Genomic DNA, 16,223 nt, shown 5'->3' on the forward strand with positions numbered 1-16,223 from the left:
GATAATGCAAAATGTTTTAAGTCTACTCTTATTGTGAAGCCTGTGCCCTTGGGGTTAGGGGAAAAAAGTATTATAGGATAGGCTGGCAGCAGCTACAGCCAAAAATGTATGTTTTTTCACAGCTGTTGGCCACCTGTGAAAAGTTTGACCCCGAGGTGAAAGCTGCCCTCCTGAGTAGCCAGCAGTCCCCTGAAGATGGTGACTTATATAGTGAACCTCTTCTCTTCTGAATGATGTCTGTGCTGGAAGGACCTTGTCCCAAGGAAGACTTTTGTTGGTATAATAATTTGGCTATTGTTCCTGAGGAATAGAAAAATCACTTTCTTATTGGACAGAGGCAGCAGAATACTACTGTGCATCAGCCCAGGCTACTTCGTAAATAATTTATTACAGGCATAACCATGGAGGTCTTGTTACACTAAAAAGTGGATTACAAATACCTTCAATTGCTTTGAGGCAGGGGTAATCAATTATTTAAAATCTGAGGCTGGTTCCAAATCATTCACTTTCCCAGGGGAAGTGAACCTTTTGCCCTGCAGAAGAAGAGCTACAGTACAGACCTGAGGGGCTGTTTTATGACAGAGAATGTGGGACTGCCCTACTTCTACCGATCCACAGAAAAAAGGAGACGTGTCCATATCTGTCCATACTCTTCAAGTGATTCCATTCCATTTAAACACTGCTGCAATTGGACATAATTGGGCAGGCAAAAAAAAAAAAAAAAAAGAAAGAAAGAAAGAAATTAAAGCATGGTTATCTTTGTGTTGGAGCAAGCTGAAACTATTGCCATTGAGTCCACTTGAGTTGGAGAAACTATTAAAATTCGTGTTAAAAACTCTATTTGATCATTTGATTTGTACAAGGATGAATGACTATCCACACTGCTAGTGTGGCTTTCAGGTGGGTTCCTGTTGTGCAACCAGTTCAGGTTTGACAGCCTGACTTTCCATCGTCCCTGAGGGGTTCATTAACTCAGTTGGCTGCTCACTCTGCAGTGGTTTGGCTTTGTCCTGGTTCTGGGTCAGTGGATGCACCATGGACATATGGACATTCAGGTTGTGAGCCTTCTCAAACCGTCGCCCACACTGGTCGCAGGCAAACTCCAACTCCGTCTCAGCTTTGTGTTTGGTCATGTGGTACTTCAGAGATGCTCGCTGCCTGCACTGGAACCCACAGATTTCACATCTGAGTGAGAGAGGGAGGGAGGGAGAGAGAGAAAAGAGTGAGTAAAGGACAGACCTGATGTGGATTCTGAGCTGCTGTTTACACACTATTCAGACTCATCAGCTCTCAAAGAACATGAAAACAAATTCAACTTAGCTAGAAACGTCTTTTAAAAACTACCATTAAATTAGCATTTGCAAGTGATGAAGTGATGGAAGTAAATGCATGAGAGAAAAACTTCTAAAGTTACCTCATATTTGCCATGTGGTCTTACTGCAGGAAGGGGAAATAAAAGGCAAGACCTATCCTTTTTCCCACTTAACTAAAAATAACATCTGTCAAATCTTTAATTAGATGTCCTATCTATACTTACTGAAGGGGCTTTGCTCCTGAGTGACGCATCTGGTGAACTGAAAGGTGCTTCCGCTGTTTGAACGTCTGTCCACATTCATCACAGATATAATTCCGTACCTCTGCAATGCCACCCAAAAGCAAGACTCAAATTCAATTCCTCTTTTACAGTTTGTAAATATAATGAAGGAGGGAAGGGAAAACTGATCTAGATTGTCTATTTTCACCCTAATTTCTACTACCAAGAAAGATGGCCAGGAGAAGGAGGAAAAAAAAAAAACCTGCTTCAAAATCACCAAACAGTTTCAATGGTTAGAAATTTATGCCTGGGACGTATCCTAGGTAAATAAAAAAACTTTTGCCTAAATAGGAAAGTGTGTTGGGTAGAAAAGAAGGGATATAGTTTGAATTATTAATTATACATTATAGAAGTGAACATCAAAAAAAAAAAAAAATCAAGCTAAGTTAAAAGGAATGTTACCAAATAAAGGTTGCCAGTTCCTTTTGGAGGATTTAATAACATTATCTGTTAATCATGCTTGTTTTGAAGAGTTGTTTAAAAGTGATTTCTCTTTAGGTAAACATTCCCTTTCCTATCAAGTTTATCCTAGTTGTTTACCCAGCCTGTTTTTGATAAAGTAAAGGAAAACTCAGTAGCAGCCTTTGACAATTGTGTCTGTTACCTGAGAGCCTTCTTGGCTCCTCCAAGAGGCTCATCTGCAGGTTGGTCACAGCTAGTGGAGCAACTCTCTAAGATGATAATAGGAATAGCAAAAAGCATTTACATCTCACTTCAAGGTTTTCATTTTATGATCATACCAGTCCACCTCTGGGGAGGAAGGTACTATTGTTCCTGTTTTATAGATGAGGAAACTGAATCAGATAGTTACTACCAAATTATGCAGAGTTTATGCTTTGTATAAGTGGAGGGAGTATTCACACTGAAATTTTTCAAATTGTATATTCTAGAATATTAAAATAAGGATAAATTTTAGCTATGTCCAAATTAGTGGGACTATATGAATGAGGCTAGATTTTTTTTTGTAGTTTATATAATTAACAATTGCCATTTTCTGAAGTGATGAATCTTTGCTCCAATCCTCAGAAAAAACTTTCCTTTATATGTCTCATAATTGTTAAGATCAAGAATATTCTTAGTCATGTATGGATTAAATTATAGGGCCTGAGAAGTTCTTTCCAATAGAGACTATCTCTGATAGCTTGGGAAACATTCCATGATATATGGAAGTGAACAAAGGAGAAACTTTTATTTAGCAAGAATAAACAATGTAGCTATAGTGCTCATCTTAATCATGAGCCTTAAAATTTTGATTCATAAAATACCAGGACCAGGCCAGAAAAAGATTAACAAACCTGTCTTCCAGGTACATGAACATACCCAGATTCTGATCAGAGGCCTGACCGGCCAATGTCTTAAGCCCCAAATGTACAAAACCAGGAGGGAACATGAGGACCTAGGGCAGAGCCAGCCTACCTGTATGAATGAGCTTGACATGGCGCTGCAGATAGCGGTCAATCATGAACACCTTGTTACAGCCAGGGTGGGGACAAGGCCTCTCTCGTACTTCCTCATGATGCTCCTTTATATGTTTCTACAAGTAAGAAAAAGACACCCTTGAAATAGAACATCCTGATAAGCCTTGTGAATAGAAGAGACAAAGCCTGTTCTAGCAATCATTCTAGATAGTGAGAGAGCAAAGTGATGCTGAACGAATTTTGGACCAGGGGCTTTATTAATTCTCTGAAAATATGGCAAAGACTTTCTCTGAAAGTCACTAAGCCAGACATATCCTTTGAGGGGAAAACAACATTTGACATAGAATCAGGAAGATATGGATTCCCATCTTGGCTTTAGCCTTTAACTAGCTGTGGGACTAGGTAAATCTCTCTTCTGAGCTTCTGTTTCTTCTTCTATAAAATAAAGGTAACTATTTCTTAAACAGAGGTATATGAGTGTGTGTTGTATGGCTGACATACACCTCTGTTCATTTGGCAATTAAACCCTTTTTGAAATTTTGACTTGACGCCCCAGTATTTTAAACATGTCCCTCGAGTCATCTGTAACATTTCAAAAGAATCTTATGGAATGAATAATATCCCTCTTTTCTATGACCCAAATATGGGTGTAGAATTCTAGAACAGTAGAGAATTAACAGGCAAATGGTCAAGGAATTAGCTGAGAAACCCAATATTTCATAAATTAATTTCTGACCAGAAAAAAAAAAAGTTTTTGGTTGCGACCATTCTATCATTTCTGACACCAATAGCTAACAAGGTAAATAATTGCTATTCCATCCCTATTTAGAACACTGGAGAAACCTAATTTTGTGGGTGTCATAAGTGTCTTTAAAGCCTGAAAAATCTTTATTCAATGAAGAGACCTTTCTACCAAGGAAGCATAGCTTTCATTTCAGTTGTACAATAAAGTATAAAATTTGAGCCTAAATGTTGAATTTGACTATTTTGAGCTGAGTTTGTACTCCCACTGGGGAAGATAAGCATTTTTCTCTTCAGAGATACTGGGCTTCTGCATCTCTTACATCATCCTGTAATCTATTCACATCTACTACTCAAGAAAAACCTATGGACTATGGCAAAAGCTTCCTGACTCACGATTCTGCTTCTTTCTCCTCTAATCTGCCCTTCAAACAGCTGCCAAACTGATATTCTTAAAACAGACCAATGATGTCACTCCCCTCAGAAAACCTTCACTCCCTAATACAACTGGGATCAAATGAAAAATTCTTAACCTGTTACTTAAAACTCTCTACAATATGGGTCCCTCTCACCTATTTTTTCAGACTGGTTTCCAACAGTTCTCCCTCACATATTCTCCATTCTAGTCAGTGTCTGTCTGTCTGTCTGTCTGTCTCTCTCTCTCCCCACCTCTTCTCAAATTTAGGACCTTAAATCTAAGAATATTGGGAATAATTGTGTTTCTAGTCCAGACCCACTTTCAACCTCATCAGCACACCAACTACCACTTGGGAGTCACCTACCCTACAGACCCCGAGTATGGCAGGTCTTCTCTACAACTGGTCCTACTTCTGGCTCCACCCTCACATCCCAAAAAATCCCCAGAAGTAACTCTGGGGGACATTCAGGATGACAGCTTCTCCAGATGCTCTAGGCACAGATACCTGAAGACTCAAAAAAGATCATTCTCCCCAGAACCTTTGGTGCTCTATCATTGGGTCCAGAATCAGGAAATGATGGGATTCTGGCATTATAACCTTTGGTTTGCCACTTCATCCTAAGGATTATGGAACCTGCACCTGAAAGTGCCTGTGTGGGGTTATGTCCTACACTAGAAACATCCTATTCTCCTTTTCTATTGATGTTTCCAGCATTTAATATTGAGCTTTACACATAAGTCCTTAATAAAAGCTGCTTCAGTCATTATTACTTAAACCAAGTAATTGTAAGTATCTTAAGATAGAAAAGCCCTTATATATACTAAATATTCACAACTTTTTGTGATAGCAAATAAATGGAAACAAGTAAGTGCTCATTAATTTGGAAATGACTGAGGTTAGAAATGAGATAATAAATAAATGAAATACCACCATGCCGTAAGAGATTAATAAATACAAAGAATTCAAGACTGCTTTGTCATAATGAGATTTCTTTTAACATCTACTTTATTTTTCATTTGGATTTAATATTTGTTCAGTAGCTCTGTTCATATCTAGATATGCTGATGCTGACAGATAACACGTCCTTCATCCTTCACATTAATGCTGCTTTCATTGTGACAATAATACTACCAACTTTGTCAACTTTTGTGACAACAGATACTACCTCCTATGAAATGCTTAGGATCAAACTTCAATATAAACCCAAAAGGCTGATTCTTGCCTTACCTTCATCCCATCTGCCCCTCTGTACACAGCTGTGCAGCCCTGGTAAGGACACTTATAAATGGTAGGCAGCTCTTCCCTGTAATTAAAAGCACTATATGAGTCAGAATTCTAACCTGAAATTGATAATAACAGGATCAGTATATGCTCTCCCTACTGACCTTTCACATTTTATCTTCTTTTTCCAACCTGGTTTGGGTCCTGGTTTCTTTCTAATTTTGGGTTCATCTGACTTCTTGGCTTTGCTGTCGCTCATCTTGCCAGAGATCCTGAATCAAAATGAAAAGATACTATTATTTTAATGTGTTATTTTTGTGACCAACACATTGCATGTATGACATGTGTTCTTAGCATGCAAAAGGCATTGAAATTTTTTTTGAGCCATCACAGTTAAATTATGTATTACAAGCACAGCTTCCAATCTTCCCGGTATCTTAGCCTCCCAGAATCTCCAAATTTCATTTTGAAGCCCTAGAATTCTTCATTCACCAAAAGAAAGTTTGGTTCTCTCTAGGAATGTAAATATGTATTACGACCCCTTTCTCCCCATCCATCTTGTATTAGGATAAAGGAGTAAAAAGGGAAAAGAGTGATATAATAAAACATTGTCTCTTTTTCTAGCTAACTTTATACATTTAAGTGCCAAGACACTTTCTTTAATAATTGTTGGTGGAAATATTTCTAAAATATTCTCTGCCATTAAAAAATAGAATGCTGAACTTAAATTAACTGCTGTCTAATGACTTGGCATTATTATCATAAAAGGCAGTTACAATGTCCACACACACCCTTCCCTCCTCCTTCACCTCATTATTATGCTTTGAAGGTTCTTGAATTTATTTTTCCATGATTTATTTTTTCTTGGCATTAGCTATTCCTCTTTGCTGCTGTCCACTGGCCTACCTACAGCAACACCATTTTAAATTTTCTGTTACAAATTTGCTGTAATCTGGGAAAGCAGTTAATGAGATAATATGCTTGTCAGAATTGTATTTAGACTAAATAAACTCTGAAGGGCTCTTCTTTATAGGTAAAGTGCATAACTTTTAATACTTGAACTTTGAACTATCTGCTTTTGTTCAAGAGACTTTTTTGGGGGGGGGCTTGCTTTCTAGTTCTCATTTATATTCTGTATAATAGAGAATGCCATATAAGCAAAAGTATTGCTTTTTAAAGGAAGGGAAATCCTCAAAAGGGACATGTGAGGAAACAGTTTATAACACTTGTAGAAATGAGGTCTATTCTAGCCAAAAGACATTTTTAAAAACTCACAAATTACTCCCAATACCTATCATTTGAGGAATTTCTCAGCCTACTGTATTCTTTCCAATGCATCTCCGTGTGAATACCTGTGAATAGCTAGAGAATAGGGACATGTTAACCAAACTTTAAGTGCTCATGAAGAGCCTTTGGGTTATATATTCCCCAGGTTCAATGAACCCTTTCTTAATAGTAGTCCTAAAGCAATTTGTTGGAATATGAAAAGATAATTGAAGTGGTTCTAGATGAATAGGGCTCTACCCTTTAAATGCCTACTCTGCATTTCCATGGACTTCCAATCATCCTTTAGTAATAATTGGTAGATAATCTAATCTCAGAATCTAGTTCAGATAATGATAGGGCATTAGTTGACTCATTCCTCTTAAGAGTTCTTAACTGCCCCAAGCCACAGACTACATAGCAACTCCCTGCATATATCTTGAAGCCACATTGCCACTTTGTACCATTTCTCTATTCTTTTATCCCCCTTTATCCAAGTCAAATTCCTGGAAAGAGGGACTGCTAAGTGGTACAACAGACAGAGCACCAGCCATGAAGGCAGGAGGACCAGAGTTCAAATCAAGTGTCTCAGACACTTAACACTGCCTAGCTATGTGACTTCTGGGCAAGTCACTTAACCCCAATTGCCTCAGTCAAAAAAAAAAAAAAAAAATCCTGGAAAGATCAGGTTAACTGTTCTTTGACTATTCACTTTCCTAATCCAAAACACTCCTTCCTAGTCCTATTATTATTTTTAAAATTTCTTATCTCCCCTCATTAGAATATAAGCTCCTTGAAGGAAGGGACTGTATTTTTATATTTGTATTTCCAGTATCTGGCACATAATAAGCACATAATTTTTCTTTCATTCAATAATTTATCTGTGCTATAACAGAAAGTGTAGGGACTTTCTTCACAGACCCACACTGTTCAAATAGATCTTAGGGCTCATTCTCAGCAAATCGAATTTTAAGAGGTTTTAAGGGATCATACCAGATAAAGGGCCCAAGCATTTTCTGGAAGAAGACACATGCAAAAAATATTTTTCTGTCGCTTTCTACACCACACTCAAGCCAGGATACTAGTCCCTAGAATTACCCACTTAATACCATTCAGTATCCAGAAATTTACTTGTAGACAAGAATATAAGGCTCTTACTTTTTTTCTGGATAAGGCTCAAAGGATTCATCAGATGATTGTGTGTTTCTCCTCTTGTCATTTTCGTCATCACTCAAGAAGTCTCTGAAAAAGAAGCAAGGCCTTTTAACAAAGCACTGACTGAGCAGTGTAAGGCTTCAGCAGTATTACCAGTTCCTATCTGCAGGCCCTGGCCCTCACCCCTATTGCCTTCTCTCATCTCTTTACCAAAATATCTTAAAAATTGAGAATACCAAGACCTCCAAATATTCCCTATCAAAGTGAAAGAACAAACTATCACTAAGCTGAGGAGAACTCTTAAGGATAACAATATTCTTTAAGTATATGGATTAGTAGTTTGCTTTTTCTCCTTTTCATAGGCCTTTAGATAACCAAGGTCTCATCTGCAAGAGTTTTATTATTTTAACACCTTAAAGTCACAATGAAACTATTCATATGGTAAAAATAAATCTCAGACCTTCACTCTAAAATATTTGTTCCTACTAAGTCTATTCATTAGCAAATTTTGTCTCCATTAGGTTTTTAATGAGGAAGGCAAACTGGAGGGCAGTGTAAAGGAAATTGTCACAGCATCTCCCTCCCTGCCCTGAGTCCCACTCCACTCAAGAGACCCTTGTATCATCGACTAAAAAAAATCCATTTTCTGTTTCCTTCTACCACTTAAGCACTAAAGCTACTCAAAAATAACTATGATGTCCCACCCCAGGGACCAAAACTTCTTTCTAGTTCATGTTATATTAACATTTGGGAGTTAGTATCTGTAAGGGAAGACCTGAGAGATAACAATTGATAAACAGGAATCTGAAGACAGAGATATTTTAACAACTCTTCAACATTCCCCAAGTCAAAAAAATTATTCAACTGAAAAAAGATTTTTTTCTTTCACTACCACTAGAACTTTTGCCACTGATCCATATCCATAAAAAATATAGTATATTAGGATAAATATTAGATCTGGACCTGAGTTTGAGTCCTGGTTCTACTTCCTTTATGACTTGAAATAAGTCATGGGTAAGAGTGGGACCCAATGAATTCTATCAGTCTTTATTTCCAGAACTTAACCCAGCAATGCAGGGGTTCCTGAGCACAACTCTGGACATTACAAGTCTACGATGACAAAGTTTGGTTTGGGAAGAAGAAATTTTAAGCTATTTAAACCCACTCTTCTCTCACCCCTCAGAAAGGTCACTGAACTCGTCTTTTACCCGATCATCCAAGGCTGAAGATGAAACCTGCTTCACACTCAATTGCCCTGAGAAATAAAGAAAAAGGTTTGTGTTAGGTACCAACACAGAATGGAATTGTAAGACCCAGCTCTGGAGTACTCTACAGCATGATTTGGTCAATATTTTTTAATTGCCACTTAAGAGGGAGGACCAGTGTGTGAAATCACCAATTACTGCCATGTGCCTAAGAAGATCCACTTGAATACAGTAGCTATTTCAGGCATAATTGAGGACTATTTAGTACTAGTTCCTATAGGGCTTGCATTTTTCTATAATTCAAAGCCTGCTAGCCATCTTCCCCCCCAAGACCCTTTTGCTAGGTAGACAGCCTCTTCCTTGTACATGACATCTTGTAGTTTGTATCTATGTATCCCTACATGTCATATAGGTCAAAGCTTTTTATTAAAGGTAGCCCAAAAATACTATTAGATCTGGTTTCCCTCATAACTGATCTATTTTAATTTCTTTAGCTAGAAGAAAAAAGCCAAGTGTGACTTATCCCAATGGAGCAGCCCTGAGGCATACTGGAGGAAGATCAGGCCATGCTACAGCATCCTCAGTGAGCCCCCACATTCCATGGATAAATAACTAATTTTTCTTTTTCTTCACAATCAAGTTGTTCTACAAAACAGGTCTGTATTTTCTGTCTGCAACATGAATGGAAGGCCAGAGCTGAAGTGAATCTTAAAAGGAAACCTGCTGAAAAAGGGTCCTGTCAACTGATCAAGGAAAGAGAGCAGGCAGGAGGGAGGTAGCCTGTTTTCTCTTCAGGAAAGAATAGTAGTTTAAGTCAAGGGGAAAGTATCTGACAGTCATAATTCATTCCTCTGTGGAGGAGGGAGGGTCCCAAACTGCTCCATCCAGAATGTCAGTTTGGCCACCTATGGAGTTGTCTATTGTAGGCATGAGGAGTTCAAGGACATTGTCAGCAACTTAGAGTGACCAGTGGCTGAGAGAGGACATAAACACAGGCCTACAAGAATGACCAGAATTGGTGGAACTGCCTTTAGCCAGCAAAGGACCTAGGCAGCCTTGAGTCACCTGCCTGAAGGGGAGCCCTGGCAGGAGACTTCTTACCTTGGACCCCACTCGGGGGCTCACTAGGCTCTGGTGGTGAATTTGGCTCAGGCCCCACAGGGTTGTCGTCTGAAGGGGGCTGCACTTCATTTGTGCTGGGCAGCGACTGGCTCTCGGTGCCAGCTGGTACCATGGTCCCTTTGCTTCTAGGACTCTGCAGAACGGCTGCAGGAGGGTTGGTTCCACTGGGGATGGAGAGCCGAGGGGCTGCCTCTCTATCCCATTCCCATTTGACAGCCAGTGTGCTATCAAGCAGCAGGGCACTGCAGTTTGAGTCTGTGTCCATGATGTAATCATGGCCCTGGTCACAGCCCCACACTGCTTGGATGATGCCGCAGTACTCAGAAGAGAGCATGTTTTGGAGGCTGGGCACTGCCCCGCAGCTCACTGCGTGCCCATGGGCCCACCCCACCAGTCGGTGCAGGCACTGGGGACTGGAGGTGATCAGGTCCACTGTACAAAGTTAAAGACAGAGGTGGTTAGCTTCCAACAGCAGCCATCACATCTCTATCACAGGACGCCAAAGATCCCAAGAAGCCGGGCGACATACTCACCCAGACAGGTTCCCTCCTCTGTCTCAGCCTGGGACCCATCATCAGGGCTGCCCCTGCAAATGGAAGCAGCACCAGTCAGATACCACACGGGGATGGAGGGTGAGGAGAAAGTTGCCATAAGCCAGAGGGCCCGGGCCTCTTGTCTGAACACAAGAGACCATGCCCATCTGCAGTAGCAGCTGAAACTAAAGAGCCCTGTCACCTCCTGAGCTGGGTACGGCCCAGGCACCCAGCACGAGATGTGGTTCAGCGGCTCCAACTGCTGACTCGACAGTTGAGTCCTGTTCTTGCTGCCATCAGCAAGTGGCTGTGTGACTTAGGGCAACCTCACAACATCACCACTCAGCCCAACTTAACATCTTGGTAAAACAACAACCTACTTTCCTCGGGGCTTCCGGTGGCCCGTGGGGGAGGTATTGACCCTCTGCAGGAAGGACTTGAGAATGCTGTGGCACTTGTAGAACTGGGAGTGGCAGTTCTTACAGACAAACTGGGGGAGGGTAGGATCCTGGTGAATAGGCACCCCCAGCAGGCGTTTGAAGTCCATGAAGAAGACCTGCTCCATCCGGCGCGGCTTCTCGCAACTCTCACCTGGCACCTGACCAAAGATGTGGCGGAGACTCCGTGAGGAAAACTTCCCGTGACAGAGGCGACAATAGCCCATGCTAAGAGGGCGGCCTGTCCCTGTGAAGAGTAATGAGAGAAGGTAAATATGACACTGACTGGGCCATTGTCTTTTTTTTTTTCCAAAACAGACAAGGCTAAGACATGAGTCAGAGACTCATGTCTTCCTAGAGGATGGGCTTTGGAAGAAAGATTCTCAGCACCTTTATATCCCAAATGCTGCTGAATCTAAAGGCTGGCCATGCTTGAAAAGGAGGAAATATGGCACTGTTTATACACACCACTCCATCAAACTCAGAGCACTCCTGCCAAGCATGAAGGCATTCCCTAGGATCTTCACATAAAAGCAATCTTTAAACACTGACTAATGTGTCTGGATAATAGTCAAAGCCCTGGCATTTGGCTCTGAGCTGGGATTTCCAGACTTGAAATGGAGACTTTTGGTGACTGATGGTAGCATTAATATATTACATTAAATATTAGCACTAAAAGGGCCCTTAGAGATAAATTCATAATACGATCATTTTATGAAGAAGAAAACTGAGAGCCAGGCAGAAATGACTTGTCCAAATTTCCATGGGGAATAATCTGCAGACTTGGGACTCAGATCCATGTCTGACCCATGTTGCCAAATGCAACATTTTTTTTCCCACCATGCTACATTGCCACTTCATAAACAGTCATACTCAGACTCAAACCCAGGTCTAACTCTTAGTCTAATGCTGTTTTTGCTTTACGGTGTATTTCTAGAGCACTTATTGAAGAATTCCTGGTATTCTCCCATCAATCATTTCATTTCTTCTCAGAGCATCCAAACAAAGACAGGCCCAAAGATGAGGGCCCAGATATGTATCTGCCACTGTCTATCTGGACAGCTTAAAGCAGATAGCCTCCATATGCCTCATGTTCCCCATCTATCAAATAGGGATGTCACAGGATTCTCATGAGGCTTAAATGAGAAGATGAATTGTGAAAACTCTTTTTGAAAAGAAATGGCAAATATTAGGCCTATGATGATTATTATTCCTTCTTTTACAAATGGGGAAATTGAGACAGAATAGTCAGAAGTCGTCCTATGACTGTCACAAAAGAGGGAACTACTACCAATGGTTCTCAAACTTTTGTTCTCAGTACCTTTATGTTGTTAAAAAAAAAAAAAACTATCGAAGATCTGTTCAAAGAGTTTTTGTTCACAAGGGTTATATTTATAGCTATTTACTATATTAGAAATAAAAAATAATTTTGAATTTGTAGACCCTCTGAAAGGGTTTTAGAGACCCCAACAATTCTTTAAACTACACTTTGAGGACCACTGTTTAGTAGTTTAGTAACTAAACCTCCCATCTAATGCAAACCTTTCCATATCAATATCCATGGCCCACAGTAGCTAAGGTACATAGAACAAAACATTTCCGTTTAGTTGTTACTGAATGCCCAGTGATATCAGTCAGTTGATCAGCATTCATTATGTTCTTACTACATGTGAACCATTGTACTAAGTACTCTGGATAGAAAAACAAGAGAACATTCATATTCTTCATTCAAGTGTGGTCTTAGAGCCTAAAGCGTTCTCTTCTCACTGGAAAGAGCCTGGCCTGCCACAGTGGTTTTCAACCCTGCTCAGAAAAATATCTAAATCACAGTATACATAAAAAATGCTGTGCCCTTAGAACATGGCACAGATTTCCTCAACAAGGCAATATTCTCAGCATCACTAAAAGTCCCTCATTTTATAGAGGAGAAAAATAAGGCTATTGTTCCTACCAGTTAGCAGTGGAGCTGGGACCAGAGCCCTGGAACATCACTTCTAACTCCTAGAACTGTGCTCCTCATAATATAATATGTATTTTTTTGAACAGCTTCCATACAATTGGAGGGTATTTCACAAATGCCCTCCTTCCCTGAATACCATTCCCAGTTGATGATTACTGCTACTACTAGGAAGAGTAACCCCTATAATGAGGCACAATTTGAGGCAGAAGAACTGGACTATCTGGGACAGTAAGGGCAGAATAGGAAGGGGAACAAAATTCATATCCAGGGACCAAATTAAAGCCTTTAGACTACCTCAGAAAGCACTTGGGAAGAATTCTCAAAAGTCTCAAATATTTTTCCCTTTCCTCCAACCTCAACAGAGGCAGTCTTAATTCTGCTGCTTTTAATGGATATCTCCCCTCAGACCTGGTCAGCAGAGGTGGATTATTATGTGGTGGCCTTCCTCCCATCCCTCCCTACTTCTAAAATCATACTTTCTCTTCTCCAGCTAGTTCTAAGTCACTGTGGAGTTTTCCCCCCTGGAGACTTGGGGACCCACGCACCAATCTGGTAGCTGGGGGTAGAGGGGAGATACAGCACTTGCTCCCAAGATCAATGAGACTTTAGTCTCCACCAGCTCCACCAACGTTCGGTTCAGGCCAGTACAAAGGGTTTGAGGCTTAAGAAGCAAGCAGAGAGTGAGGCTTCCCCCATTTCTGAGTGGCTGGCTATCAGGGGAAGGGACTCATCTGGCATTTTGGTAAGGGTCTTCCAAAGAATTGCGTTGTCAGCCCATCTTCTCTCAGTACTCTCAATCAGCTTGTGATTTTAGTGCCCATTCCACAACTAGGTAAGTCCTAGTGATTTTTACTTTTCACAACAGGCCAATCTTGGGCCTCCCATCAAACATTGTCACTAATGAGAAAAGAAACAAACTAAATAAATACTACATAAACTAAAAGGCACTTTGGTAGCCAACAAAGGAGGGTTGGGTGGGCCTTTAAGTGACCAAAGAATGGGAACAAGGCTAGAAAAACAAAGTTCTGAGGCTATCACAGGGACTAACAGAACCTTCCCAAACCCCCCAAAAATGGGAAGAAAAAGGTACCAGGAAATGGACAGTGTAGTACGTGGGGAGAGCAAGCTGGGCTCTTCTCCTCCCAGGGCCAGTGCCCTCCAAGCAGCTGGGGCTTTCTGCACTTGTGAAACAAACCGAGCTGTGACCACACTGATAACTTCCCCCCCAGCCCTCCAGTTACACCGTGGCCAGATACAGGAAAGAAACACATCTCAAATGCTTCTCTAACAGTGGGATTTTACAAGACCAGTTTTCGAATACTATACATTCTTCCCTAAAGGGAAAACAAACTGGTTCTTGGTCTCCTTATGTAGGCACTAAGCAGGAAAACTTCAAGCCAGATTTGTTAATGCTGTTCAGACTTTTTCAGTGTGTCCGACCCTTCCTTTTCTTGGCAAAGATACTGGTTTGTCATTTCCTTCTTCAGCCCATTTTACAGATGGGGAAACTGAGGCAAACGGGGTGAAGGGACTTGCCCAGGATCACATAGTAAGTGTCTGAGGCAGGAGTTGAATTCAGGGAGTGGAGGCTTCCTGACTCCCAGCTAATGGAGCAGAGCTGCATGGCTGTGGGCCTGACCATGGAGCCTGGAGTAAATTTGACCAACATTCCAGCCCCGATTGCACCAGTTCAAGGATGGCTAATTGTCTGATAAGTACTGGGTGGGGAGGGGGAGGGTGTGCACGTACTAAAAGAAAAACCAGACTTGGATGACTGAAATGCTTTGGGGAAGCTGGGACAGGGGTCACTCCAAGAGCCGTGGGGAAGGGAAGAGAGAAGCTGCTCATATGGCTGGGTGTTCCTAGACCAGTCACTTCACTTACAGGGGTTTGGGGACAGGACACTAAAGCTGGGAGCCCCGAAGTCTGGCTGAAGATGAGGCCGCTCTCCAGGGTCCCTGGGGATGCAAGGACAGCGCCCGCACCAACCCCCGACCCCGTGACTTTATTAGCTGCGATGAGACAGTCAGAGCTCCGCTACCCAGGCCAGCGGGGGCAATCCCTGAGGTGTCTCCCTTGATGGGGTCTGGTGAGAAAAAACTGGGAGACTGGCTAGGTGACCTTGGGCAAGCCAGGGCCCTCTCCGGGCCTCAGTTTACTCGTCTGATAATTGAGCAACAATAATGACGATAACGTACTGGGGGAGGGGAGTGATCACTGGGGAGTTGTGTGCCCATTTCACAGGTGAGGAAACGGGCTGCGAGGTTCCGGGAGCCCAGAAATTGAGAGGGCGGTCCCTGCCCTGTGGGGACTGAAAAGGGGCTGAACACCTAGCCCAGGGAGCCAGAGGCCGGAGAGGAGATCCGAGGGCTCGGGGCAGGACTTGAATCCCGGACAGCACCCACCTGCCTCCTCGGGGCCGTCCTCTGTCACAGTCACGGTCACAGTTTCGTCGTCGTCCTCATCGTCCCCGCAGGCTCTGGGCGGCCCCGTGCCCCAGCTGCCCCTGGGCCGCGGCGGGGCCTCAGCAGCCCCTTCGCCGTCCTCCTCAGGCCCAGAGTCGCCGCCGCCCGCCCGCGGGGCCCGGGCCCGACTGCCGGGGCCGCTCGTGACGGCAGCCGCGAGCCCGCGCTTGCCGACCGCCCCCGGAGACAGGAAGCGGCCCAGGCGGTCCCGCTTCATGGCGGCCGCTGGGCTGCGGCTAGAGGCCGGCCGCGTTCATGGCCCGCCGCCACCCCCGCCGCCGCCGCCGCCGCCGCCGCCGCGCCCCTCTCCGGGGCCGGGGGAGGAGCCAGGCCGGGCCGGCGTGAGAGCGAGGCGGCCGGAAAGGAGGCACGAGGGGCCCCGGCGGCGGCGGCGGAGGAGACGGCGGCAGCGCTCTCTGCCGGCCCGGGGGGGCCCCGGCCCCGAGCGGCGCGGCGCGGGCCAGGGCTGCGGCTGTAGTCACCACCCCGGCAGCGGCCCCGTCCGGAGGTCACCCGCGAGCCTGCGGAACCTCGTCTTAGCCTCCCGCAGTCGGTTCTGCTGGGCCTCCAAGACCTGCGCCGGGCGTCGTTTCCCAAAGCAGCGGGGGGGAGGGGGGGAGCAGGGGGTTCCGTCACCCGAGCGGTGGAGTGCTCGGGGAAACTGTCCTGTCCGGAATTCAAGACCCTTAA

General features: G+C 43.2%; 2 protein-coding genes across 2 annotated transcripts in view; one reads left to right on the plus strand and one right to left on the minus strand.

Moving 5' to 3' along the window:
- FANCA (FA complementation group A) overlaps nucleotides 1-840 on the plus strand; it is a 112,381-nt gene extending 111,541 nt beyond the window's left edge. Inside the window, exon 41 of the mRNA XM_051973534.1 lies at nucleotides 123-840. Coding sequence (XP_051829494.1) covers nucleotides 123-230 — 108 coding nt within the window. The 3' untranslated portion in view covers nucleotides 231-840. The remainder of the gene's footprint in view (nucleotides 1-122) is intronic.
- On the minus strand, nucleotides 370-15,774 carry ZNF276 (zinc finger protein 276). Its single transcript, XM_051974749.1, has 11 exons — nucleotides 15,474-15,774; nucleotides 11,052-11,355; nucleotides 10,672-10,724; nucleotides 10,118-10,570; nucleotides 8,988-9,066; nucleotides 7,815-7,898; nucleotides 5,558-5,665; nucleotides 5,400-5,475; nucleotides 3,011-3,128; nucleotides 1,538-1,637; nucleotides 370-1,185 (listed from the first exon to the last, which is right to left on the minus strand). The coding sequence occupies exons 1-11, from the start codon at nucleotides 15,748-15,750 to the stop codon at nucleotides 897-899; spliced, it is 1,941 nt and encodes a 646-aa protein (XP_051830709.1). The 5' UTR covers nucleotides 15,751-15,774; the 3' UTR covers nucleotides 370-896.
- Between the last annotated feature and the right edge of the window lie 449 nt (nucleotides 15,775-16,223).

This window comes from Antechinus flavipes, chromosome 2, assembly GCF_016432865.1.
Source record: "Antechinus flavipes isolate AdamAnt ecotype Samford, QLD, Australia chromosome 2, AdamAnt_v2, whole genome shotgun sequence".
Classification (NCBI taxonomy): Eukaryota; Metazoa; Chordata; class Mammalia; order Dasyuromorphia; family Dasyuridae; genus Antechinus; species Antechinus flavipes.

Coding starts and splice junctions, on each gene's coding strand:
- ZNF276 (XM_051974749.1), bottom strand. CDS start 15,750: ATGAAGCGGGACCGCCTGGGCCGCTTCCTGTCTCCGGGGGCGGTCGGC. Junction 10,725..11,051: donor CACCGGAAGCCCCGAGGAAA/GTAGGTTGTTGT, acceptor TTCCATTTGCAG/GGGCAGCCCTGATGATGGGT. Junction 5,476..5,557: donor AAGAAGATAAAATGTGAAAG/GTCAGTAGGGAG, acceptor TTTTAATTACAG/GGAAGAGCTGCCTACCATTT.